This window comes from Labeo rohita, chromosome 2 (genome assembly GCF_022985175.1).
Source record: "Labeo rohita strain BAU-BD-2019 chromosome 2, IGBB_LRoh.1.0, whole genome shotgun sequence".
Classification (NCBI taxonomy): domain Eukaryota; kingdom Metazoa; phylum Chordata; class Actinopteri; order Cypriniformes; family Cyprinidae; genus Labeo; species Labeo rohita.
Window position 1 is genome coordinate 19,930,737 of NC_066870.1, and position 26,163 is coordinate 19,956,899.

Consider the following 26,163-nt stretch of genomic DNA (forward strand, 5'->3'; position numbering starts at 1 on the left):
ACAACTACAAAAAAAGCAAAACTAGGCAAAACCTAAGCTGGCTGGCCGCTTTGGCTGGTCTCCCAGGTTTAAAGTGGCTTAAAGTGGATTTAAAGTGGTTTTGGCCACTTTTTAGCTGGTCAAGCTGGGAGACCTGCTAAAAGCCCAACCAAGCTTAAACCAGCTGTTTTTTTTTAGGTTAAACAAGCTAAGACTGGACAACTAGCATGGGCTGGTTTTAGATGTTTTTTGCTGGTATTTAACAGTTTTTTTTTTTTTTTTTTTTTTTTTTTTTTTTTGTTAAATCAACTGGTTTTAGGTGTTTTTTTTTACTGATTTTGCTAAATTAGCTGGTTTTAGCTGGATTTTTTTTTAACTAAATCATGTAATGTTGAAGACAGTGCTGCTTAATATTTTTTTCAAAAATCATGATACATTTTTTTCAGGATTGTTTGATGAATGGAAAGTTCAATGAATAGCATTTCTTTAAAATTCACTTTAAATCACTTTTGATCAGTTAATGCATCCTTGCTGAATAAAAGTATTAATTTAAATTGAAAGAAAAAATTCTCGCTGACCCCAAACTTTTGACTATAATATATACAGCAAAAATTATGCACTGTGGAATGTCTTTTATCATAGTGCTGTGGCTGCGTTTTATCTCTGTTGTCATTTCAACACTGAAGAATCCAAAACCATATCAAGCAGCTTGAAAATGAAGTAACAGAATGCAATATTCAAAAAGCTGTTCTCCATTCTCAGAGGCAACTGCCGAGAATGGGGAGCGAATTGTTTTGTTGGCTTCTGTTGCACGGCGTCATCATGCATGCAGCCAGCGAGAATAAACCTCTGCTCTCTCTGACAGATAGCAGCGCGAGCGTGTTGGCGCGCAGGCAAGGCTTCAGCCAGGCGGAACAGGAGCTGTACCAGCTGCCCGTGGTTGTGTGGGATGGAGGAGAGCCCCTCCTCAGCAGCACCAGCACGCTTACGCTCAGGGTGTGTCCGTGCCAGCGTGGGGCCAGGACGCCAGTGTGCAGGGCTCAAGCCTTCCTGTCCTCGGCCGGTCTCAGCACCGGAGCCCTCATTGCCATCCTGCTGTGCGTGCTCATCCTCCTGGGTAAGACTGAAAACACAACAGCCAAGAGAAGAACTTGGTTCTTTCCTTCATGAATTTGCCACCAGGGAAAGAGCAGAAACATACAAAGGGGTCCAAAGTTCTGTATCCAGAAGTAAAATCATTCTTTCTTTATATATTGATTAAAACTGAAATAATCACCATGTCGAGTGAGTTTTAAAGATAGATGTCTTTTTTAATTTTATTTGTGTTGTTTTTTGACAGACAGACATACATAGATAGATGGATAAATAGATGATAGATAGAAAGCTTTTTTGTCTTTTTTTTTACTTTATTTGCGTTGTTTTTTGACATAGATGATTGATAGATAGATAGATAGATAGATAGATAGATAGATAGATAGATAGATAGATAGATAGCTTTTTGTCTTTATTTACATTGTTTTTTGACAGACAGACAGATAGATAGAAAGATAGATAGATAGATGACAGAAAGTTTTTTTTGTCTTTTTTTACTTTATTTGCGTTGTTTTTTGACAGACAGACAGATAGACAGACAGATAGATAGATAGATAGATAGATAGATAGATAGATAGATAGATAGATAGATAGATAGATAGATAGATAGATAGATAGATAGATAGATAGATAGATAGCTTTTTTGTATTTCATATTTTATTTGCATTGTTTTTTGACAGACGGACATAGATAGATAGATAGATAGATAGATAGATAGATAGATAGATAGATAGATAGATAGATAGGGCTGCAACGATAATCGCACGATGTCGTGAGGCGCGTTTAGTCGATGAAGCCGGTACTTTGATTAGTAGTAAAGCTCCATCACGTGCGTTCAGCTGGAGCGGCAAGTAATACACAGAGCCGTAAAGCACTGACTACTAATCAAAGTACCGGCTTCATTGACTAAACGCGCCTCACGACATCGTGCGATTAATCGTTGCAGCCCTGATAGATAGATAGATAGATAGATAGATAGATAGATAGATAGATAGATAGATAGATAGATAGATAGATAGATAGATAGATAGATAGATAGAAAGATGCTGCTTTCTTTTACTTGACATCTTGAGAAACACTACTTGAAATTCACTGGTTGTAGATGAGAAGTTTCACCCTGCAGAATGTGTGAAAACCCCTCTCTCACTCCAGTCCACTGACAAGGCCAAATATAGACACTACTCAGGAATGCTGCACAACTGTGTGGGCTGTAAAACCAGGAGCAACAATCGTAACATGCACATACCTGAATAGACAGGAAGTGTTGTTAATAATACATTTAAATATAATGCAAAACAGTCTTTTTGCTTGCTAGACTTCAGACACTCTTTCCAATTTACAGCATAATACCCAAACACAATACTGTGGCTCCACTCCAAAATCTACCCTGCTAAAAAAAAAAAACATGTTGTTCAAGCTTGAGCTGGTTTGCAAGTTTCAGATGATCTCCCTGACTTGTCAAGCTGATCTGTTGGCTTTCTGTAGAGTGTATTTTTGCAGTTAAACCAGCTTTGTCAGGGTGGGAGACCATCTTAAGCCAACCAAGACCAAGAGAACAGCTTTGAGTTAAGTGAGTGTTTTCAACATTTGACAGCAATTTAATTCACTGCCATCATGAAGACTGTTCCCAGAAGTAGACAGTATATCCATCAATGGAGACAGGATGTATCCTTAATGATGAACAGCTGAGAAAAATTCGCCCTGTTAATAATGTCAGTAATACAGTTATACTGTATTTCATCGAATAAATGTATTTTGCCTAATCTTATGTATGCTATGCAATTCTAAATGTATTAAAATACTGTTGTTAGCAATGAGGTGATTTAATAATTCCAAATAAGATTATATTGGGTCGTTCTTAAATTAGGGGTGAAGAAAAAGGTTTTCCTTTTTTCTAAAAACCCAAATGTGACCTTACATAGCTGCTTTGAAACAATCTATATTGTATAAAATTGTATATAAATACATGTGATCTGTGAATAAAATGCCATCTATGTTTACTACTGTCAACCTTGTTACCTTGACTGGGTAACACAGTTGACAGGTAACTTAGTTGACATTTTTTGTGTTTTGGGCCTATATTTAACATGGAAGTCTAGAACTACTGAGCATATGGTATGTTTAGAAATATATTTTCATTAACAAAACATAAGTTTTAGTTAAATTGGCTTGTTAAAATTTGCTGCAATAATACTTACTGTTGACAGTCAGTTAATCCACTCTTGACACAGGTTTGCTAGTTTAAACAATATTAGGGGAAAGAGAAAGAACATAACTTCTAGTGTTTCATCCATGTGCTTCTAGAGGAAATATCATCAAACTGTGCAAATTATGTGAGAATGGGACAAACCATTCCTTTTTGATGGGGGGTTTTAGTGGGTAACTTTGTTGACAATGGTTTTTCGGACACAAATAAAACAAATTATATCATAATAAACATTTATTATTTTTGAAGCACACACCCAAATGTCTTGATAACCTAATTTAACTGAAGGCAAAACTATGAAATAAATTTATATTGGAGATCATTTTTATGCCTAAATGCAGAGTAGAATGCACAGCTCTACAAAATACCAGGGTTGTGTGTGATACGAACATCATTTTTGAACAAAAGATACAGCTTTTTCAACATATAGTAGTGTGATTGGGAAAAATATTAATGTGTACTAGGAAATTAAGCATCAGGGCTTTATATTGATAAAAATATACATTTATGATTTAAATATTTTAAAAGTATACCTTACGGACATGAGATGTACCCACAAAATTATAGAATGACCCTATTGTTTATTAATATTTTAATTAGTTTACATTTTTAGATTTATATTGTGCATCTTTTTTTGTATTTTTGTCATTTTTATGACAATTTTAGTTTTAGTTATTTTAGTATATCATGTTATACTAAATGGCAACTAACTAGCTGAAATAAAATAAAAGTTTAATTTGTTTATATTTTATTTCATTTCACATTTATTTTAAGTAACATAATTTGTTGTTTTTATGGTTTTAGTTTTAGTTAACTATTACGAGGGTCAATGTTAGTTACTAAGCTACCCTGCATTATTTTAGTATCATTGATATGCTATTATAGTTAATATTCTAAATACTTAATTTTTAGATTTAGATTTTGAGTTATTTTAGTACTCAAAGTTAAACTAAACAAAAATGAGACTTTTTTTATATTTTATTTTATTTCAATTAATGTTCTTTTTTTTTCCAAGTACCATTTTTTTATTATTATCATGATTATTATTTTGTAGTTAATGATTGTTGCTGCTGCTTTAAACGGTAGCTGTTTGGAACAGGGCAAATCTGTTTGAATGAAGAAGCTCGTGGCTATTTATGGCAAAACACCATTGATTTCACATCAGCACATGAGTGATTAAGTGATTATTTGCCCAGACAAAGCTTTTCCCCATATGAAAATGTCAGCAAGCAGATGATTGCACATTTCATTTTGTACGCCCATGCGATGTGTCGCAACTCCCGATAGTAGTGAAGCTAATTCACATCACCATTTACACGGATGAACAAACTAAGCTTGTGTCTCCTCTCTTGTAGCCATCGTGGTTCTGTTTGTCACTCTGCGTAGCAAGAAGAGCAAAAAGGAGCCTCTGATCATCTCGGCGGAGGATATCAGAGAGAACGTAGTCACGTACGATGACGAGGGAGGAGGCGAGGAAGACACAGAGGCCTTTGACATAGCGGCGCTGAGGAACCCCGCCGCAGCCGAGGAGATGAGGATAAGGAAGGACCTGCAGTCAGAGGTGTGGAGAGCAATGGCCACCGAGCCTCTCAGCCCGGCTTTGACCTTACCGGACGAGGACATCCACGAAGTGATTAAGCTTAAGGTGGTCGAGGCCGACCGGGACACGAGCGGCCCTCCGTACGATTCCCTTCAGACTTACGCTTATGAGGGCCGCGGCTCCCCGTCCGGTTCCATCAGCTCTCTGGACCTGCCTGAGCCCCAGGCAGAGCTGGACCTCAGTGAGGTAGACAACTGGGGCCCTGAGGTCCAAATACTGAGCAGAGTCTTTCAGGAGAAAGACCAGCAGCACGTCCCGTAATGGCTGCGCATGTTCTGTAAACCAGAAGTTGTGTGTCGTTTCCCAGATGTCCGGTCAAATGTGACCGCAGTGAAGACTGATTTTTTTTTTTTTTTTTCCGTCATCCAGTTTTGCTGTGGGATTATTTGACTGTTGTTTTTCACTGGCCTCTACAAGTGGAAGTTGATTTTTGAAGAAAAAGTTTAAAATTGAGAAAAAAATGAGAACTCATAAAGGAAGCTATTTTCCCTGGTGTATATTTTCTATTGCTTAATAAAATTCATGATTCCAGATAAGTAAAGCGTGCCTCTGTTGCATATTCGTCCATTTCCAGCAGCTACAAAAGTGTCAATGTCCCGGCTAGTTTAGGATGACATCTTTCATGCTAAACTGATAATTTCCTCTTCGAAATAGAAACTTGATTTCTGTTTTCACAGCCTGTAGTGTTTAAGTTTCAACTAATGTTTATACCAGATCGACATTGGACGTGGAGTGTGCAATATTTAGTATAAATCACCTCTGTCAAAAGCAAGAAAATAACTTATTATAATTCTCATGAGCAGAGAGAGTTTTAATTGGATAACAACGGCATTCTGTGAAAGATAATTGGATTCAAATGCTTGAGTGGGCACCTTTTATTACTTTCCTAGGACTTATAAATCAACTGTGAAAAGTCTGTGTTGCAATCCAGTCCTGATCAATTCCCACGAGCCTCACAACATGCAGATAAAGAGCCCACGGACTGCTTTAATAGCCACCGTAATGATGATGATGACTTCGGAGCGTCAACGCGACGGCGGCTTTTACTGATGTAAGTGCGCTCGGCTGTCACAAGTAGTGTTGGATTGTTTAAGAGGATGATTTTGTGAATACTGAGGGAGTTTCAAAAGTGGGATCATTTCCTCTCACAATAGCATTAGCTAATTAGTAAGCCTAGTCCGGAAACATACCTTCCGACAGATACATCAGTGATTTTAAAGAGAAAGTTTGTTAAAATGATGACAGGAGGAATTTCTTGTTTTTGACAGGCTACGCATGGGTTGGCTAATTGTACAAACTGTCTCGCTTTCTCCATTTTCAATGTAGACCTAAAAGGTTTAATATACTTAAATTATTGTAAGACCTTATTTCTCCAAATTAATTCTCTGAAAACTCAAGTCATCAGGTTCTTCTTATGTGGTCTAAAATAGTGAACTTAGCCATTTAGTTTAGACTTAATGGGAACCCCAGGTATTAAGACTTGTATGGCTTGATATAGATGTCTCTAACTGAAATATGTAGTAGAAACCCCTTGAAAGATTTACGGTATTTAAAAATCCACGTAGTGTATACATATTTTAGACTATGGGGGCACCATTATTTTGATTATGTAAAATGGTTGCACTCTTTAAGCTACTGGCACTACCTGTTGTTATTTTTACCGCAACACAACACTCAATATAATATACTAGTAAAATGACCACAGCTATTGAAAAAGCTTACAGGTGGCCATGGGTGTCGCTAGGCTGTAGCCCCCTTAAAACGACTACTGAGCCCCCTAAAAAAATTGCAGTCGGTTCCGCATCTACTGTAAAGTTTTCGCTGCGTTCACCCCTCATCACACCACAGCTGTTTCCTCCAGTGAAAATTAAGCACATTTTAACGCATACTTTATAAAACGATCATGTTGCCATTTTCCATTGAAAATTTAACTTTCAATGTAATACATATTACAGTGCATGTGGCAAAGAGGTTTGCATATATAAGCTAAAGAAAGGGGGTTGTACTAGAAATGCAAACAGTAAAAAATTGTGTCTGTAACTACAGTAAACAGGTGTGTGTGTGAGATCAGGAAGACTTGTATTTGGCTTATTCAGTACTCCGATGTTACATCTATCTACACTGTAAAAAAAAAAAAAATTTGTTGAGTCATCTTAAAATAATTTGTTACCCTGCTGCCTTAAAATTTTAAGTTCGGTCAGCTAAAATAAGTTTATTTAACTTGAAATGTTGAGTTGTACTAAGTAACAACTTTTTTTGTGTGTGTTTGCTAAACTTAACAGATGGGTAAGTAACCCAGCTGCCTTAAAATTTTAAGTTGATTCAACTCAAATATGTAAGTTGTCACTTAGTATAATTTAACATTTCAAGCTGAATAAACTTTTTTTTTTAGTTGACTGAACTTAAAATTAAGGCAGCCAGGTTACAAATTATTTTAAGTTGACTCAACAAATTGTTTTTTTATAGTGTAGGCAATGCAGTGGAATACTTCAATAAGTTTATTAAACCACCTCTGTTAGTCAAACATTTTTTATTTTATTTATATATATACATATATATATATATATATACCCTCATTTCCTAAAACGAAAATTCTAGAATTGCCCCTGCAGGTGGCGATGGATATAAGTGTAAGCTTAAACCCAATGCCGTACTATTGATTTTTTTCCTACAAGGAGTCCAAACGCCCCCGGATATTGAGTGAAATCTACCCCGAGAAACTCCTTTAGGGTCTGTGGCATCATGACAAGCTTCGGCATGTTTAGATCCTGCCAGGATGGTATCTAGCATTTCTTTTCTCTGCCATTTGTAAGCTCTTTCAGTAGTTGTGGTCTACTAAAAGCCTCAAAGGCAAAAGGGATAAAGTGGAAAGAACAAAGTGTAGGAAGTTTTATTCGTCCACAGGCATCTTTCCATTGTTTTTCCTTTTCTTTTTAAATAACGTAAATCTGGGTTTTCTACTACATATTTCAGTAAGAGACATCATTTATGTTATATTAAGCCATACAAGTAGATGTTCAGGGTGTCTTCCCCTTCTTTAAAGTCTATTAAATGTGAAAAGTCAAAAAAAGCATACAGTTGCTTTAACTCTGATTTGTGATTTTTAAAAAATCACATCATTTCAATATCACCAAATTACAATGTTTATTTTATGTATTTATATTAGGGCTGTCAAACGATTAATTGCGATTAATCACATATAAAATAAAAGTTTGAGTTTGCCTAATATATGTGTGTGTACTGTGTGTAATTATTATGTATATATAAATACACACAAATTAATGTATATATTTAAGAGAAATGTTATGTACAAAATATTTTTATTTCTAATATAAATTCTATAAAAATTGTAATAAATACATATACTTGTAAATATTTCTTAAATATATACATGAATGTGCTTGTATTTATATATACATAATAATTACACACAGTACACATATATTAGGCAAACTCAAACTTTTATTTTGTATGCGATTAATCGTTTGCCAGCTCTAATTTAGAACTTTATAGATTTAGAACTTTATAGATATACATATAACGTTCTAAATTAGGGCTGGCAAACGATTAATCACAATTAATCGCATACAAAATAAAAGTTTGAGTTTGCCTAATATATGTGTTTGCCTAATATTTATGTGATAAACAAGAACATAAGTAAATATTCTTATGAATATAAAATTCTAAAATGTTTAATATCTATATTTTAATAATGTATGTGATATCAGCAGGCCTCAAACTCACCAGAGGAAAACTAATCATCCTAACAGTGAATTCTCTCAAAACTTGACTCTCAACTGTAATGAAACAACATCAGCATAATTAAAAAACTACATGTCCACATAATCTCCTTTGCTTTGACCAATGATGCATAATTTAATTATTCAAGCACAGGGGCTTATGGCTATTCCCCTAGGCTCAATTTATACTTGATTGTTTTGAGTTATAAAGATTTAAATTCTTAATTTTATGGAACGTTTTCTTTGAAACGAAAGAAGCGCAAATATTTGCAGTGTTATTTCAAAATGCCCCGCGTCAAATGATGTTCAATTAGGACCACCTGAGGTTTTTAATTTGTTTACAGCACAGAGTGCCTGTATCTTTAATATTACATGACCATGTGATAATTAGTCATCTGACTAAGCTTTACAATCTGACCATGAAAAGAAAACCTCACATTGGTATAGCCAGCAAAGAGTTATTGTATTTAAGACCCTGACATTTGATTGGCCAGCATAATTGTAATAATAATTGTTTTATTTTGCCTCACACCTCAGGCCAGTGTGCCTCCGGCTTCATTCTTGACTGATCTGGCCGTTTATAAATCAGCCGTCAAAGTTATATATAATTATTTTGAATTGTTTTTTTATTTATTTTATGTCCACCATCCACCAAAGCACACACGATAATAACAACTCCCGCACACCACACCCAATCCACCAGTGTGTTTTTCTTTCTGTTTCAGCCTTCAGCATTGATTGATAATTTGTTGTTTTTGTTTGCACTGAAGAAGTGGCTATTTTGTTGTTAATGATGATGATGGTGGTGGCGGTGATGATCTAGACTGTTGATTAGCCTCATCACAGAAATGGACTTTTCCTACACAATTTGGCTGCTCATCAACGCTCTGACCCTGATTATTGTGAGCTGAATACATCATTATAATGCGACCAAAAGCAGATAAAATGTTTTAAGACCATTTGAAGTGGGGTGGATGGGTCTTGATTTTTAGTAACTGACCTTTTCAATTTGGGTGATTGACGCTGGATGAAGTACACATAGATTGCCATGTCACTTCTGATTTTTCTTTTGAACTAAATGCGAATTGGCAGAGTGTAGCAATTCATCTCATTGTTCGAAGCATGAAAGGTAATAATTCAGGTATTGTATGAGACTGGCCTACTCAAAATGTATAATAATATCAAAAAATAATAACATTCAAGACTTCTGAGGACTTGAGAGACTTGACTTTCGGGCTATTACATGTGATTTGGATTCAATCTGTTGGCTCCTTTCTTCACAGACCAGTTTTGACCTGTTTGATGGCTGCAGCATGCAACAGTTTGGTAAGAAAGAATCACATATATGTGAGAAAACAATCCCAGAGATTCATGTTATGAAACTGAGATCAGTGACAATACATCAAGTGACTCTGGCTGTATCTAGGTTAGCATCAAAAATTAATTGCGTTTAGGAAAAGATGTTATGACTGAGGGCTGTAGTCATTTTGGATGTTTTGGAACATTTAATTTGAAGAAATTCATTACATTTATTTAAAAATCTTGCATGTTGTGGATTCAAAATTCACAATCAATAGTCTATTTAATTAAGTATTTATTTAAGTTGTTCAAATACTCAATCAGTTCCTGACTGATGAAAGTCTCCCATTACATTTTTTTTTTTTTTTTTCTGGATTAATAGCAAACAAACAAAACCATTATGAAAGCAAAATGGTTGGTGAGTGGCAATTCACACTGAATTTAACAAATCAATCACTAACCTATTAAAAGCCAGTTTCTGCCACAGAATAAAAATAAAGAAAGTAATTGCAAATTAATTGTAACTTTTGTTCTCCGTATTGTAATGCAAACTCGCAATTCTGACTTTTTTTGCGAGGTAAAAAGAATTGCGAGATATGAACTCACAATGTGGACCTTTTTTCTCAGAATTGCAACTGTGAGAAAAATGGTCTTGCAAAAAGAACTCACAACTGCAAGAAATATAGTCTTGCACAAAATAAACTTGCAATTCTGACCTTTTTCTCAGAATTGCTATTGCAAGAAATATAGTCATAATTGCAGGATGATGACATTGCAAATTTAAATCTCACGATTCTAAGTTTTCTGAAATGTGATACAAACTCGCAATTCTGAATTTTTTGCGAGTTAAAAATCAGAATTATGAGATATAAATTCACAGTTTGGAACTTTTTTCCAAAATTGTAAGAAATATAGTCCCACAAAAAGAATTGGCAATTGCAAAAAATGTAGTCACAATTGTAAGTTTAAATCTGTTTTCTCGCAATTGGGAGTTAAAAAAAAAATAAAAAAGGTAATTACGACTTAATTGTGACTTTTCTTCTCCGAATTGATACAAACTTGCAATTCTGACTTAATTAAAAAGTCAGAATTGTGAGATATAAACTTGCAATTCAGAACTTTTTTCTCAGAATTTCAATTGCGAGAAATATCGTCACGCAAAAAGAACTCGCAGTTGCGATTAACATAGTCACAAATGCAAGATGATAATTCTGACTTCTTTTTTTCAGAACTGCAAGTTTAAATCCGAATTGTGATACAAACTTATATTTCTGACTTTCCTGTGAGTTAAAAAGTCAGAATTGCAAACTCGCAATTCTTGCAATTCGGACCTTTTTTCAGAATTGCAGTTGTGAGAAATATAGTCTCACGAAAAGAACTCGCAATTGCAAAAAAATATAGTCACAATTACAAGATGATAACTCACAAATCTGACTTTTTTTTTAGAATTGTGAGTTTAAATCTTGCAATTCTGACTTTTCTCAGAATTGCGAGTTTATATCTCGTAATTCTGACTTTATAACTCACAGTTGTGATTTTATATCACGCAATTCTGTGGAAAAAGTCTTAATTTCGAGTTTATATCATGCAATTTTGAGAAAAAAGTGACAATTACCATTTTTATTCTTTATTCAGTGGCAGAAATGGGCTTCCATACTAATCACTTCAGCTGTAGTGTTTTTAATTAGAGCTTAATAACACGTTATTATTTATTAATAAGATCTGATAACTTAAATTTAAACTTTGTATCAAAAAAATGATTCTAACAATGATACTGGTCTCCATTTGACAATGTCACATGGAGTCCTTAGACTGCAAAACACTCAGGTTTTCAAAGATTGAATTTAATTTTCCTTTTAATGTAGAATTATTTGTTCCCTCAGTTTTTACAGAATACAAGTTACTATATAGGAAAATACAAATACAAATTCATCTCTGAAAGGTTAAGTTGATGAGACATTGTCATCATTTTTATAGTCTGATTTTCCCTTTTTTTCATCAGATTAACTGAGAGCAGTGTTATTCCATTCTGACCGTGTGAACACTTTTGTAATACTCTCACTGCTTACAATGTATTCTCACGTCAACAAGAGTGTAATTTCATGTCCTTATTTTTTCAAAGTTTTATCCTTTGAATAACGAAAATAAAATGGCACTGTGAAAAGAGAGGCACCTTAACAGGCCTGACCTCATCTGTTTCTAGGCTATTAGTGAAGTTTTTCAGTTCATTTTCATATTCATGTCTCAGAAGAAAAAAATAAAAAGCCATAGTCAACAGTTTTTGTTGACAGATTTCCCCTTTAATATCCCTCAGCTTTGTCCTTTTGCGTGCACTGTTCTAATTGTACAGTCCAATTAGTGTTAGAAGAGCTCATCAATGCCGCGGCTGAGACGAGTGGCCCAGTTCTGCTCTGCGGTCATGCACTTAATGTTTGGACCTATCAGACGAGCTCATTGAGTCACTATAATGTAACTGCAAAAGATATAGAAAAACATGATGGCACTAATTGTTAATAAAATGCCTTTATATTAATGCTGTATGATAGAATTGAAGTTAGCTTTGCTTATTTGCTCTAATGAGTTTTACGGTTTCATGCAGCCCACTTTAACAGCTCTCTACTGGGATGATGCTCAGTGAACTTATGCAAATATTTTGGAAAATTAGACACCCAACAGATCCACCAAAAACAACTCAACTGTTAGAATAATTTGTGATTCAGTTGGCAAATTCTCTAGAAGGGTCAAAGTAATATGAAACATTGCATGATTGATTCTGTTCTGATTGATTACTGTCTTGTAGTTTCTCATTGTTCTGGTTTTCATTCAGACGCCTGATGAGCCCATCCAACAGCTAATGACTTACAAACCCAATCTTGGAGATTTTAGAAAAGTGCTTTTTTTTTCCCTCTCTTTGTTTGTCTTTCTCAGATGTACTTGCCACAAAAATAGACCTTGAATGAGTCCCGCAATGTCAAATGCATTTGATCCCGTCTGCATAAATTGCTTGGGGAATCAAACCGTGATGAGGCGAACGACACCGTGCTTGCTAGCGTGCAGCAATTTCCCACGCTGCCTTTGATGACTACTTTTATGGCACAGGAGCTAACGCCGGTGGATTCTCCACGCCCCTGTTCAACATGGCAGCTTGCATTAAAAATAATGAACTACATAATTGCCCATTTCATTACTGGCCCATAGATGACACACAGCCTTTTTGTGTGCAGATTGAGGGTAATTACTTCCTAGGACCTAGATGCCCTTTCCGAGACGTACGTTGCTCTCTAGTGCGAGACTTGTTTATCTACCGCTTTTCTGCTAAGAACAATGAACTCTCTCTAGAAAGCATTTCATCAAAAGGGCAGAGACTTTGTGGAACTACAAATGCCCTCATATGGCTTTCCTGGGTTTTACATTTACTGGCCCTTTTGCAAAACTGACCAAAGAGTCTTCTTGAGCAACAACTTCCTAAGGTATGGGAGACATCAAGATTTGGGGATAATGCGTATGCTGTACAGAATACAAATAGAGTACCTTTAGTAAATGTTAAGGGAGATAAAATTGTTTTCTAAAAGTTTGGCCCTGAAGCTCATGGGATGGGATCAGAATATGATTAAGTGGACACTGTTCAGTGATAGTGAACTACTGTGAACCACTAACACAAGCAACTCCAAGTAAGTCTATATAGGCTAGTTGGTCATAGGAGCACTAGGGGCCAATCTAGACAGGAGAGATGCATCATGGTAACTTCTTCCCAAGGTCAATCAGTTTTTTTGAGCAGGATATTGAAAAAAAGCTTAGGACATATTTTAACTTTTACTGACACAGACTAAAATGCTAGGTTAAATAGCCTATATGGAAAAACTCAGCGGCTGGTTACGTGCTTAACCCAACTTTCCTGGTAGTTTTATTTAACTTATCTATTGTTTAAAATTACTATATGGTTGCCTTACAATGAACCAAAATTGGATGTAAATTTTAAAAAAATCAGACACATAATTACTAGAAGCATCAGCAATAATTAAAAGGGGAACATTTATTAATAAGCAAGTTTTAAAAAATGTTTATTATTTAATTATTATTTATTCAGCTTATGCATAAATGTTCATTTATTGAACATATTAATAAATGTTAATTTACAACCTATTTGGGGTTCTTTTTAGGCAAGAAATATAGACATTTTTAACAATAGTTGAGTTTAAAAAAAAAAATTACCCAGAAGGTTGGGTTAAACATTTAACCCAACTGGTGGGTCAAAAAAATTACAATTTCTGGGTTTGTTCATATTTCACCCAGCATTGGCTTATTTTTAACCCAGCATTTTTTTAGTATAGTAGATAGTAAGTCTGATTTATTTCTATTTTTTATTTCATTTTATATATTTATTTGTTTGTTTGTTTGTTTGTTGTAAAATTGCAGTTATATTGCTGTATATTCAATGATTAGATACACACAAACTAACTAACTAAATAAATAAATAAATATCACAATAATAGCAGGAAAGTCTTTGTAACTGCCACTGTTAAAAAACCTTCAAAATTAAAATGTGTGCAATCCTATATCATTTTTATTATCACAAATATATTATACTAAACAAGATGATATACTGTACATTTACAGTCAATTATAGTTAACATTTTGTTAATTTTTATAAATAAAAATACAAGTCACCTAATAATTTACAGTGAAAACAGTCAAAGGATCTTACAAGGCATTCATCTGGGACAGTTTTTATTTAAATGGTGTTTCTGTGTACTTTTGCTGCTATTGTCTAGGTTGTTCTGTGTTACATTTTATGTTGTTTAACTAACATTTATGGCATTATTGTCTTATATCGATGGTGTTTTTTTTTTTTTTTCTTCATGTAAGTAATTAATTTTTGGTCACCCTTTATTTTAAGGTCCAATTCTCTGTATAAAAGGAGAAGTTCACTTCCAGAACAACAATTTTCAAATAATGTACTCACCCCCTTGTCATCCAAGATGTTCATATCTTTCTTTCTTCAGTCATAAAGAAATTATGTTTTTTGAGGAAAACATTTCAGAGTTTTAATGGACTGATATGGTGCCCCGATTTTTAATTTCCGAAATGCAGTTTAAATGCAGCTTCAAATCAACCCAAATCCAGTTGTGAAAGAAGGGTCTTATCTAGTGTAACGATCAGTTATTTTAATAAAAAGAATACAATTTATATACTATTTAATGCCAAACGCTCATCTTGTCTTACTCTGTTTGGACTGTTTTTGTTCCGGTTCGTGACAGGTTATATCGAAAAACACCCATCTCATGTTCTCCCTCAACTTTGAAATCATCCTATATCGTTTTACCTGTTTTGTTAAGGGTGTTTAAACTTCTTTGCATGTCACGTTGCAAAGACTGGGTCGGAACTTCTGCAGCGCTGTAGGATGATGTTAAAATGATTTTTTAAGTTGAGGGAGAAAATACGATTGGATTTTTTCGACATACCCTAACTGTCTTGAGCCAGAATACACAGAGTTCAGGGAGAGAAAGGCAAGGCGAGCGTTTGAGATTAAAAAGTATTTAACCGATCGTTTTGCTAGATAAGACCCTTCTTCCTTGGCTGGGATCGTTTACAACCGCATTTGGGATTGTTTGAAGCCGCATTTAAACTGCATTTTGGAAGTTCAAAATCGGAGAAATGGAGAAAAATGCAGAAATGTTTTCCTTAAAAAAACATAATTTCTTTACGACTGCAGAAAGAAACACATCTTGGATGACAAGGGGGTGAGTACATCATATGTGAATCTTTGTTTTGGAAGTGGACTTCTTTTTGAACAACCCATTAACTACAGCTTTTGCCTTAATAAACTCCTAATTTGCTGCTTGTTAATAGTTAGTGAGGTAGTTTAGGTATTGGGTAGGATTAGGGATGTAGAATATGGTCATGCACAATATGTGGTTTATAAGTAAGGGATAATCAACAGCTTGCCGTGCATTAAAGGATTTTAAATGCACAACGTGGAGGCTTAGAACGCCCGACATGTTTGCCTCCGTGAAGTGCATTTAAAATACTAGAATGCACGGCAAGCTGTTGATTATCCTGCTTATTCCATGGTCATTTGCCAAGTTATAGAAAAGGTAATAGTGTATTGCTTTTTGCAGCGCAATATTTGACCAAACTGGTAAAAAAGACGGTTATTTTTGTCAGTTATCACATGCAGCTCTAGCATTCTGCCTGCTTCAGACACAGAAATGAAATAGTGCGGTAAGATCACATTTATTTAAATGAATTATAGCATTTATTTCAGTAAATTATCGATAGATAGAGAAAGAGAGAGATGACAGTTTTACCACCTCGTTGCTGAGGAATATAATGTAGCGATCTAGTATCTAGGCTATTTTAACAAGCTTATGTGCACAGCGCAATGCGATCTCTCTCTCTCTCTCTCTCTCTTTCTCTGTGTGTGTGTGTGTGTGTGCGTACTTGTTTTTATATCCTTGTGGGGACCTAAACCTGAATACACACAGACTCATAGGGACTAGTGTCACCGTGGGGACCTAAATTTGAGGTCCCCATGGGTACAAAAGCTTATAAATAATACAGAATGAGTTTTTTTGAGAAAGTAAAAATGCAGAAAGTTTTCTGTAAGGGTTAGGTTTAGGGGTAGGGTTAGGGTAAGGGGATAGAAAATACAGTGTGGAGAGTATAAAAACTAGCTAGCTAAAGTAGCTAGTTAACAGTGCGAATTGATCCCTATCCTAAAGTGTTAACAAATCTCATTAATAAAATACAGCTAAGCAGTTAATAAAATATAGGATTGATCATAACCCATGATCCTGTTTGCACAGGTCAGCCCTGATGTCAGTATCCAAAAGCATTTACATCACAAAACTGGAAAGGAACTGCGCTTATCAGCTCACGTCCAACAAAAACACGTCACTTAAGTCTAGACATCCCCTAGGCACACACGCAAACTTACTCAGTGATGCTATAAACGGCAGATGGCTGAACGAGACTACTTCTGCTTTTAGTTGATCTAGAGAGCAGACAGCAACAACTCAAGGCACTCTTACCAGACTACAGAAATTATAGAAACAATTAGCATCGTCCCCTGTGGAACATTTGGGCAGGACACTTTGCAGCAAAAACTGCACACTGTGAAACGTTTTCGCTCAAATAGTGTTTTCTGTTTCCCCTTTTAAACCTCACGAGTGAAAATTGCAGAAAGTGACATAAGTGTGATTGGGCAGATTGTTCAGGCGATAATTGGATCCAACCACTTAACAAGCAGGTTAATGGCACGACTGTGCCATGCTGATGGCAGAATTCCAAATTCTTGACTGCTAAAAATAAAAACCAAATCCTGTATGACAGATACTTGACCGGCCGCTCAAACCTCTCGCTGTAAACATTTTCACTAACTAAAAGCATGACCGCTGGTCTTCATACTCTTGCTGATTTCTTTAGAGCCACATGAGAGGGAAAGCAGTATATTGTGTCCGCAGTAGTAATCATTTGTCAGGCTGTCATAGGTGTGGGGCTGGCTGAATGGGAAAGTGGTGCCTTCGGGCATAGCTGGGAGCCGGTTTATAGATCTGACGCTTTCTCTGACACTAGAAGTCTACTCGCACCAGGACATTCCTCTGTAGAGGCGCTAATCCAATGAGTTTACTATGACATACTGTGAGGACATGAAGTATAGTCTATAGTCATCAACCTTAGCTGTCCAATCGAGTTACCTCATTCTAGGCTTCGACTTCCACTGTTAGCATTCACATATTATTATTTCATGATTGCCCCTTTTGAATAATTTATTTGAAATGATATATATATATATATACAAATATAAATAAACATTTTGGTAAGTTTACAGTATGGTTCAATCTGTCAGCATAGTTTTATGCATTAGGTATCATGAGCTAACAATGAACAAATTGGTAACACTTATTCACTATTAACTACGACTTTTCCCTCAATAAATTCCTAATTTGCTGCTTATTAATAGTTAGTAAGGTAGTTGTTAATTTTAGGTATTGGGTAGGATTAGGGATGTAGAATAAGGTCATATAGAAAAAAGCATTAATATGTGCTTAATTAGTACCAATAAATGAATAATATTCTAGTAATATGCATGCTAATAAGCAACTAATTAAGAAACTGTAAAATAAAGTTGTACTGTAATTTATCATTTCATTTTAAACAGGAATTAGTCCACTCCAGAATTAAAATTTACTGGTAATTTATTCACCCCCATGTCATTCAAGATGTTCACTCTTTCTTTCTTCAGTCAAAAAGGTTTTTGAGGAAAAAAAAAATCCAGGATTTTTCTCCATATAGTGGACTTTAATGGGGATCAACGGGTTGAAGGTCCAAATTGCAGTTTCAATGCAGCTTCAAAGGGCTCTACACCGAGTCAAGGAATAAGGGTCTTCTCTAGCAAAACTAGAGAATATTTTACGGAAAGGCCAATAGGAAGAGTGCTGAGTTGCCTTTTGCATGTGATGACAATGAGGATGAGTTAGCCTTTGGTAACCGTAATAATGATTTTGTTTGTGCATGTGTCTGTGGCAGATTTTGATGGAAATTAAGACAGGATACATCAATTTCTAAAAGAAATGTGCATTTGAATTGAAAAGTAAATCATGATTTAATAGAAAAAGTCATTTTGGGCCATTTTCCATTGTGGTACATTGTTGCCATATGGCAACGTTTTCCTAAATACCCCAACACCCCCCACCAAAAAAAATTTACTTTGTAAAATTGAAGCTATTTCATGTAATAAAAACTTACCATAGAGGGTTGAGAAACATAATATCGACTGAAGAAAGAAATGCATGAACATCTTGGATGACAAGGGGGTGAGTAAATTATCTGTAAATTCTTGTTCTGGCAGTGATCTTTCCATTAAGGCTTATATGATTTTAGCTTAGTCTTCAAAATTAATAAAACAATCTAATATTAAACAAAATTTGTTAAAGCACACAGTGTAAATGTAAACAGGTGACCAAGGTCATTTTTCAAGCTAAGACTTTATATTGTAAATTCTATTGTACACACGATAAGAGAGAGTCATTTATTACTCACCCGTCCCATCAGCGTCTGGAGCTGAAAGCCAGAGTAATATAGCATATCTGTGAGCTCACCTGTGCACAGTTCAGTACCTGCCTCTGTCACAGCATTTTGGCAGCTCTGTTCCTGGAGTATGAAGCTATTTTTACCTGCCATTCTTGTGTGACTGGAATCTCTGAAGTCAATCAGAACCTCAGTAGTCAAGGAAAAGATAGGCCACACAATCAAGAATGAATAAAAAATGGCAAAGCAGACACAGACAGCAGGCACCGTTAAATTTGAAATGAGGAGCGATAGAAAGCACACTGTTGAAATGGCTGGATGTTTAGTCAATATGGAATGAAGTTAATTCTGTTATGGTGAATTATTAGGAATTAGTACATTTAGCCTGTCACAATAATTCTATACAGTATTGATCAGTGCTTCAGGAAGATTGTTATCGTGCAGCACTAATGGCCTACAATCTTTAACAAATGTTCAGCAGTTTTTAGTGATGTAATAATGTACGCTTTGTTAACCCCCTCCCACTTGGTTACTGTTGTAAGGTTTGACAAGATTTTCCAGCATCCAAATACAGTTATAATAGACCATAAGGCAGACGGTGATAAGTCAGTAATGTTTTTAAGCTGTGTGACATCACTTTAACTTTACAATCTGTTGTCATTAATAATATTGTGCTAGGAATACTAGACTAGTCTTTTTTAAAGCACTTTTTATGCTTCTCTGGCTTACTTGGCTTCTCTTCTGTTTTTGTAGCTTGTATCCAGATGGCACATACTGTCAATTTCCTCAATAAGATTATTCACAGAAATTGATCAGATGCTGCTCAGTCAGTTGAGTCCACATATAATTAGTCACTTGCACATCTTTTTCTCCACATGACACAATATGCTTAAATCAGAACCTTTTACATTAATCTAAGTAGGTTAGAGTTCTATTCATAGACATGTAAGTGACCAGTGGCGGTTTTTAGGTCAAACAGGCATGTCTAATGAGATCTAGATGAAGGTTATTAAATTAACGCTTTAGTCAAATGAGGTGTTCCATCCTTAATGGAGGTATAATGAAAGACAGAATGTATTAAGCTCTTGCTTCACTTCAAGCTTTTAATAAAGTGACCACATGTCAGGTGAGTCAGGTTAACATACTCTGGAAAACGGAGTTTAGCCAAAGTAGTTTTAAGACATGAATCACTTCGCATCTTTACACAGTGACCATTTTATAGAATTGTAAGAATTTCACTGTTAATGTTTGCTTATTGTTTGCACTGGTCATATAGACAGTTTCTCACATGTTGACCAGTCAATTTCCAGCACATTTACAGTTTGAGTGGTCGAAGTTTTATTTGTATTTTTCTGTTTTGGAATTATTACGCAGCTCTATGGAATACTGCTCAGTTGTCTCAGATATTTCATAATAGTCATCTAGCTGACTGAAACTGACCTTTATTTATTTATTGCTCATTTATGGAATAATTTTAACTGTGCTACTTGTGTATTTTTAACTACAAATTTAATTTGTTTCAATTTTCAATTTTCAATTTATTTGTTTATTTTTATTTCTTTCTTTCAAATAAAGACAATGATAACCACTATAGGCTTCTATGCCTTCTGCTTCTTTAGCTTCTTTGCTTTCTTCTTCTATGACTTCTTCTTCAACTTCTTGTATGACTTCTTCTTTAATTTGTGCTTCTTCAAATTCTCAATCTTTAAGTTCTTCTTCAACTTCTATGAGTTCTGCTTTTTCAACTTCTTTTTCCATGACTTTGTCTTCTTCAACTACTTCTAATTCTTCTATGACTTCTTCACCTTCCTCTATGACTTCTATTTTGACTTCTATGATTTGTTTCTTTGAATTCTTCATCTTCGACTTCTATGACTTCTGCTTCTTCAATTTCTTCTTTTACTTTTTGTGACTTCTACTTCTTTGACTTCTTTGACTTTTTTTATCACTTCTGCTTCTTCGAATTCTTAATCTTTGACTTTTTCATCTTCTATGAGATCTACTTTTTTGACTTATTCTATGCCTTCTGCTTCTTCGACTTCTTCACTTTCTTCTTCTATGACTTCTTTGACTTGTGCTTCTTCAAATTCTGCATCTTTGAGTTTTTCTTCGAAAAGGTTCTGCTTTTTCAGTTTCTTCTGACTTCTACTTCTTCAACTTCAACTTCATTGACTTCTATGACTTATGCTTCTTTGACTTCTTCTTCTATGACTTCTTGACCTTGTATGACTTCTACTTTTTTTGACTTCCCTCGAATTCTTCATCTTTGACTTCTTCAACTTCTTCGACTTCGTCTTCTTCTTCTATGACTTTTTTACCTTCTATGACTTCTGTCATTTTTGCTTCTTTGAATTCTTCATCTTTGACTTCTTCTATGAATTCAACTTCTTTGAATTTTTTAACTTCTTTTTCTATAACTTCATTTTCTTCGATTTCTTCTTTGACTTTTTCTGACTTCTGCTTCTTTGACTTCTTTTTCTGTCTTTATCTTCATCGACTTCTTCATTTCCTGTGAATTCTGTGCCTTCTGCTTCTTTGACTGCTTTCTTCTTCTATGATTTCTTTTTTGACTTCTTGTATGAGTTCTGCTTCTTTGACTTGTGCTTTTTCAAATTCTTCATCCTTAAGTTCTTCTTTAACATCTGCTTTTTTAATTGCTTGTGTCACTTCTGCTTTTTTAACTTCATTGACTTATTTTTCCATGACTTTGTCTTCTTTAACTACTTCTACTTCTTTTTCTAAGACTTTTTTTACCTTCTTCTATGACTTTGACTTCTATGATTTCTGATGACTTCTGCTTCTTCGATTTCTTCTTCTACTTTTTGTGACTTCTACTTCTTTGACTTTTTCTATCATACCTGCTTCTTCAAATTCTTAATCTTTGACTTTTTTTTCGAATTCTATGAAATATACTTCTTTGACTTATTCTATGACTTCTGCCTCTTCGACTTCTTTGCTTTCTTCTTCTATGACTTCTTCGACTTCTTGTATGAGTTCTGCTTCTTCGAATTCTTCCTCTTCAATACTTTATATTTCTTTGCCTTCCTCTGACTCCATCGCCTTCTGCTTCTGACTTTTTCTTTAACTTCTGAATTCTGCTTCTTCAACGTCTTTGACTTTTTTTTAGCACTTCTGCTTTTTTTGAATTCTTCATCTTCGACTTCTTCGACTTCTATGAGATCTGTTTCTTCAACTTCTTCTATGCCTTCTGCTTCTTCGCTTTCTTCTTCTGTGACTTCTTTGACTTCTTGTATGAGTTCTGCTTCTTCGAATTCTTCATCTTCAATACTTTATATTTCTTCGACTTCATCTATGAGTTTTTCAGCTTCTTTGACTTCTGCTTCATTTGATCTTCTATGTCTTCTGCTTCATTGACTTCATTGTCTTCTTCAACGATTCTATGACTTCTCAAAGCAGACTTTCTGCTTTGTTTTTTGTTTGTTTGTTTTTAATATTTATAGCTCTGAAATAGTTGTCATTTAATTTTAGTCATTAAAGATGGACATGTCAGATTCTGCCAAGACACAAAGTGTCACCCCATAAATTCACAAATAAATATATATTTCCATTTGCCATGATAATTTTAGCCGTAAAGCCATGTTGATTCATTTGCCATGCCTATGCTGTTAAATTAGCATCACATTAGTTTTATCATGATCAGCCACAAAGAACACAAGATGTTTAACACCCATAATCTAAAGAGGCATTTATCGATCACAACAAAATCATGAGATTCTAAACCGCTTCAATTGTGCAATCTGTAAAACAACAACTCACAGTCTATTGCCCTCTTTATTAGTTATTTTCTTTAAATTAAGCATAGCAATTCACATTTCTCACTCTAAAGCAGCAGGGGGTGAGAAAGCAGCGTGTTTGTCCAAATAGTGTTTTAATGCAAGGTTGTAATGAATCATGTTGGCGCCTCAGGAGGGCCAATACAGAGTAGTGGGCTTAAGCTGGCCGTAAAACTCAGCTCATCTCAACTGCTTTGATATGGAGGCAGAGGCATCCTGCTGTTTGTCTATATCCAGACGCAGGTGCTTTGTGAATGTCAGGGTAGGTTGAGTCAGAGGGATTACTCTCCTGCTTGTCTACCACAGCAGGGAATCTGACAGGCAAGAAGGAGACAAAGAGGATGAGAAAATAATGTCAGTCCGCTGTGACACATTACTTTGACTGTTCTGTCCAACCCCAGCCCCGTAAGATTGCACTAAATCAGTCCTACAGAGATTCAAATGTGTTTACACAATTTTAAAACTGACTATCTTTCAAAACGGAACAGCAGTATTAAAGATTTTAAATGTAATGTCTGAGAACATAATTGCGACAATTATGCGGTCACAACTGCAGTCAGCAACAGCGCTAATAGTGTTTTTTTTTAAACATATATTTAATTCAGTGTCTTAGCTCTGTGCGTGACATGTTGGTTTTTCAGAGTCAGGTCAACTTACGACAGCGTTCCCTCCGAAAACAATTTTCCTTGGCTTGGCTTGATTGCTTCAGCGGGATGATTGATGACACAAGAGTGATGAAGGAAGTTGACATATTGCTGTCTGCCGGAGATGTCATGAGGGCATGCATGGGGAGGTTGATGATATTTTGGTGACATATAAGAAACAGCAGTGGAGACAATGCTCACAAATCTATCAAAAGAGAGCCATGTGCACATTTTATACTCAACAAATAAATAAATGGGACGTGGACATAAAACATAGATTGGAGTTTAAATTAATGTATTTAACCTGTTATCTTAAAGCTTCCAATAAAAGAAAAGATAATCAAATGTACAAATCAGTTACTGAAACTATATACAAAAATGTTAATACTGAGTTCATTCAATAACTCAGATGCAAAACGGAACCAGTTGCACTTGTAATCCAATTGGATTTTTACAGATGCATCTCAGTCTAAAAGCTCTGGCTGCTCAAATCAGATATTAGTTTGTCTTTTGCGTCACTCCTGACGCAACACACAATGATAACGTCAAAACAAGTGATGGAAATGTCAAAAGTGTATATACAGTGTTCAAATAAAACCAAAGCTGGCTGTGACCACAGCATTGAACATCACCAGTCTCCTCCAGATAAGTTGGTTATGTCTGGACACACAAATCTGATCGATCACTTCCAATTAATAGTGCGGACAGTGTGCCTGAAAAGATAAAGTAACTTGGAAAAACAGTTTGATCTGATGAACAGCATTGTCTAGAACTAAAACACCCCCTCAAGTCTGAGTTTTGACTTAGAAACTCAGTGGATTCGTAGCAATCTTGACTTCAGAATCCAAAATGGCTGTTCAGCACATCAACAGGAGTAATATATTATTTATTAGCACTTCTGTTTGTCTGTTCCTCCATAAACTCAGTGGTGCAGACAGTACTATCCAACTTCTATCTATTAACATGATACTTCGGCATAATCTGTTTTTGTTTTTTTTTAGTTCAGAATTCTGAGGTAAACGGATCAAATCTGCTGAAATTTTGTGACAGTGATCACACCTTAAGAATAGTTAAAGAGATAGTTCACCCAAAAATGAAAATTCTGTTATTAATTACTCACCCTCATCTTGTTCTAAACCAGTAAGATCTTTGTTCATCTTCGGAACAGAAATAAAGATATTTTTGATAAAATCCTAGAGCTTTCTGACCCTGCATAGACAGCAACACAACTACCACATTCAAGGCCAAGAAAGGTAGTAAGGACATCTTTAAAATAGTCCTTGTGACAACAGTTTAACCATAATGTTATGAAGCTATGAGAATACTGTTTGTGCGCAACTAAAATAATGATTTCATTCAACAATGTAGTTTCTTAAAATCATTATTTTTGTTTTTGTTGCACAGAAAAAGTATTCTAGCTTCCTTAAATTAAGGAAGTTACATGGACTATTTTATTGATGAGCTTACTACCTTTCTTGGCCTTGAATGTAATAGTACTGTTATTATCTATGCATGGTCAGAAAGCTCTCGGATTTCATCAATCATATCTTAATTTTTGTTTCCTGTAGATGAACGAAGGTCTTACGGGTTTGGTACGACATGAGGGTGAGTAATTAATGACAGAATTTTCATTATTGGGTGAACTATTCCTTTAAAACTAATAAATGACAAAAATACCTGTGCAAAAAAAAAAAAAAGGTTAGAAGGGATTTTTTACACTTTGAAGACATTGTAAGTTTTAATGTGATCTTTCATATTTGAGCTGGGGCATTAGAGTGAGGTTGCTGCAATACATTGAAACTGACTGATATTCAAAGGGCAACCCTAGGGTTTTGATCTCCTTTTAATGCATTGTCATTCCAAGTTCCTCCATTATATAGTGAGAAGAATAAAAAAGTTTAATTTTTATTTTGGGTTGCCTCCAAAATGTTTGACTCACTGCGCCTTCAAAGGATGGCAGATTTTTTTCTTACCATGTTCCATCCCCTGGGTATGTTTTTTATCAGGTACATACCTCCGTGAAGTCAAGGACAAATAACAGAATGGCTCTGAAAACGGAGCGGCAAAAACTTCAAAGAGGACTGTCAAAGAAATCGATTGGGAATGGAGGCACAAAACACGATAGAGAAGTGTAATTGATCTCATTATTATGGAAGCGCGGCAGTTTACTCTCCTTTTGAGGGAGGAAAAAAGAGAATAATTTCTCTCCTCTCTACACAACTGTACGTTATGCGGCTGCTACAAGAGCATGCAGGTGGGGTTTGGCCCATTTCAGATGTTTTATTTTCAGTAAGAATATCAGGGTGAAATGGAAAATTATCTTCTGTTTAAATAGATCGTCTTGATCCTAAAATAAGGAGGATTGTTTGTGCTACCGAGCACATGGGCAGACCCTGACAGAATCTGCAGACGTCTTTTGCATTTTCATTGCTGATTTTAGAGGGAAGTCTGTAGAAGCTGATAATAGGGAAATAACACCTTTTAACAACAGTGTGCATTTACTGCTAAATTGTAATATATTTAGAAATGAGTTTAGCACCAGATTATGTTCACCTCATCTTACCTTATAGTACAGATATGATAAAATGTTTTGAACAGAACAAATCAAATTAGCCCAGTCGCACACAAGGAGTAGCAAATGTAGATTTTTGTGAATAACGTGTCTGTATTTTGTGGAAAGCTGCAGAGTTTCTGTGGAGGTACACAAAAAGATACATTTTAATATGGGATTTATTCCCAGCTGCATCCGATAGGAGGCCACCTTAGGAATAGGACATTT

General features: G+C 35.2%; 1 protein-coding gene across 1 annotated transcript in view; it reads left to right on the forward strand.

Moving 5' to 3' along the window:
• The window catches only part of cdh18a (cadherin 18, type 2a), a 61,549-nt gene extending 56,145 nt beyond the window's left edge, over positions 1-5,404 (forward strand). Inside the window, 2 exon segments of the mRNA XM_051129976.1 lie at positions 845-1,096; positions 4,633-5,404. Of these exon segments, the coding sequence (XP_050985933.1) occupies positions 845-1,096; positions 4,633-5,138 (758 nt within the window). The 3' untranslated portion in view covers positions 5,139-5,404.
• Positions 5,405-26,163: the final 20,759 nt, after the last annotated feature.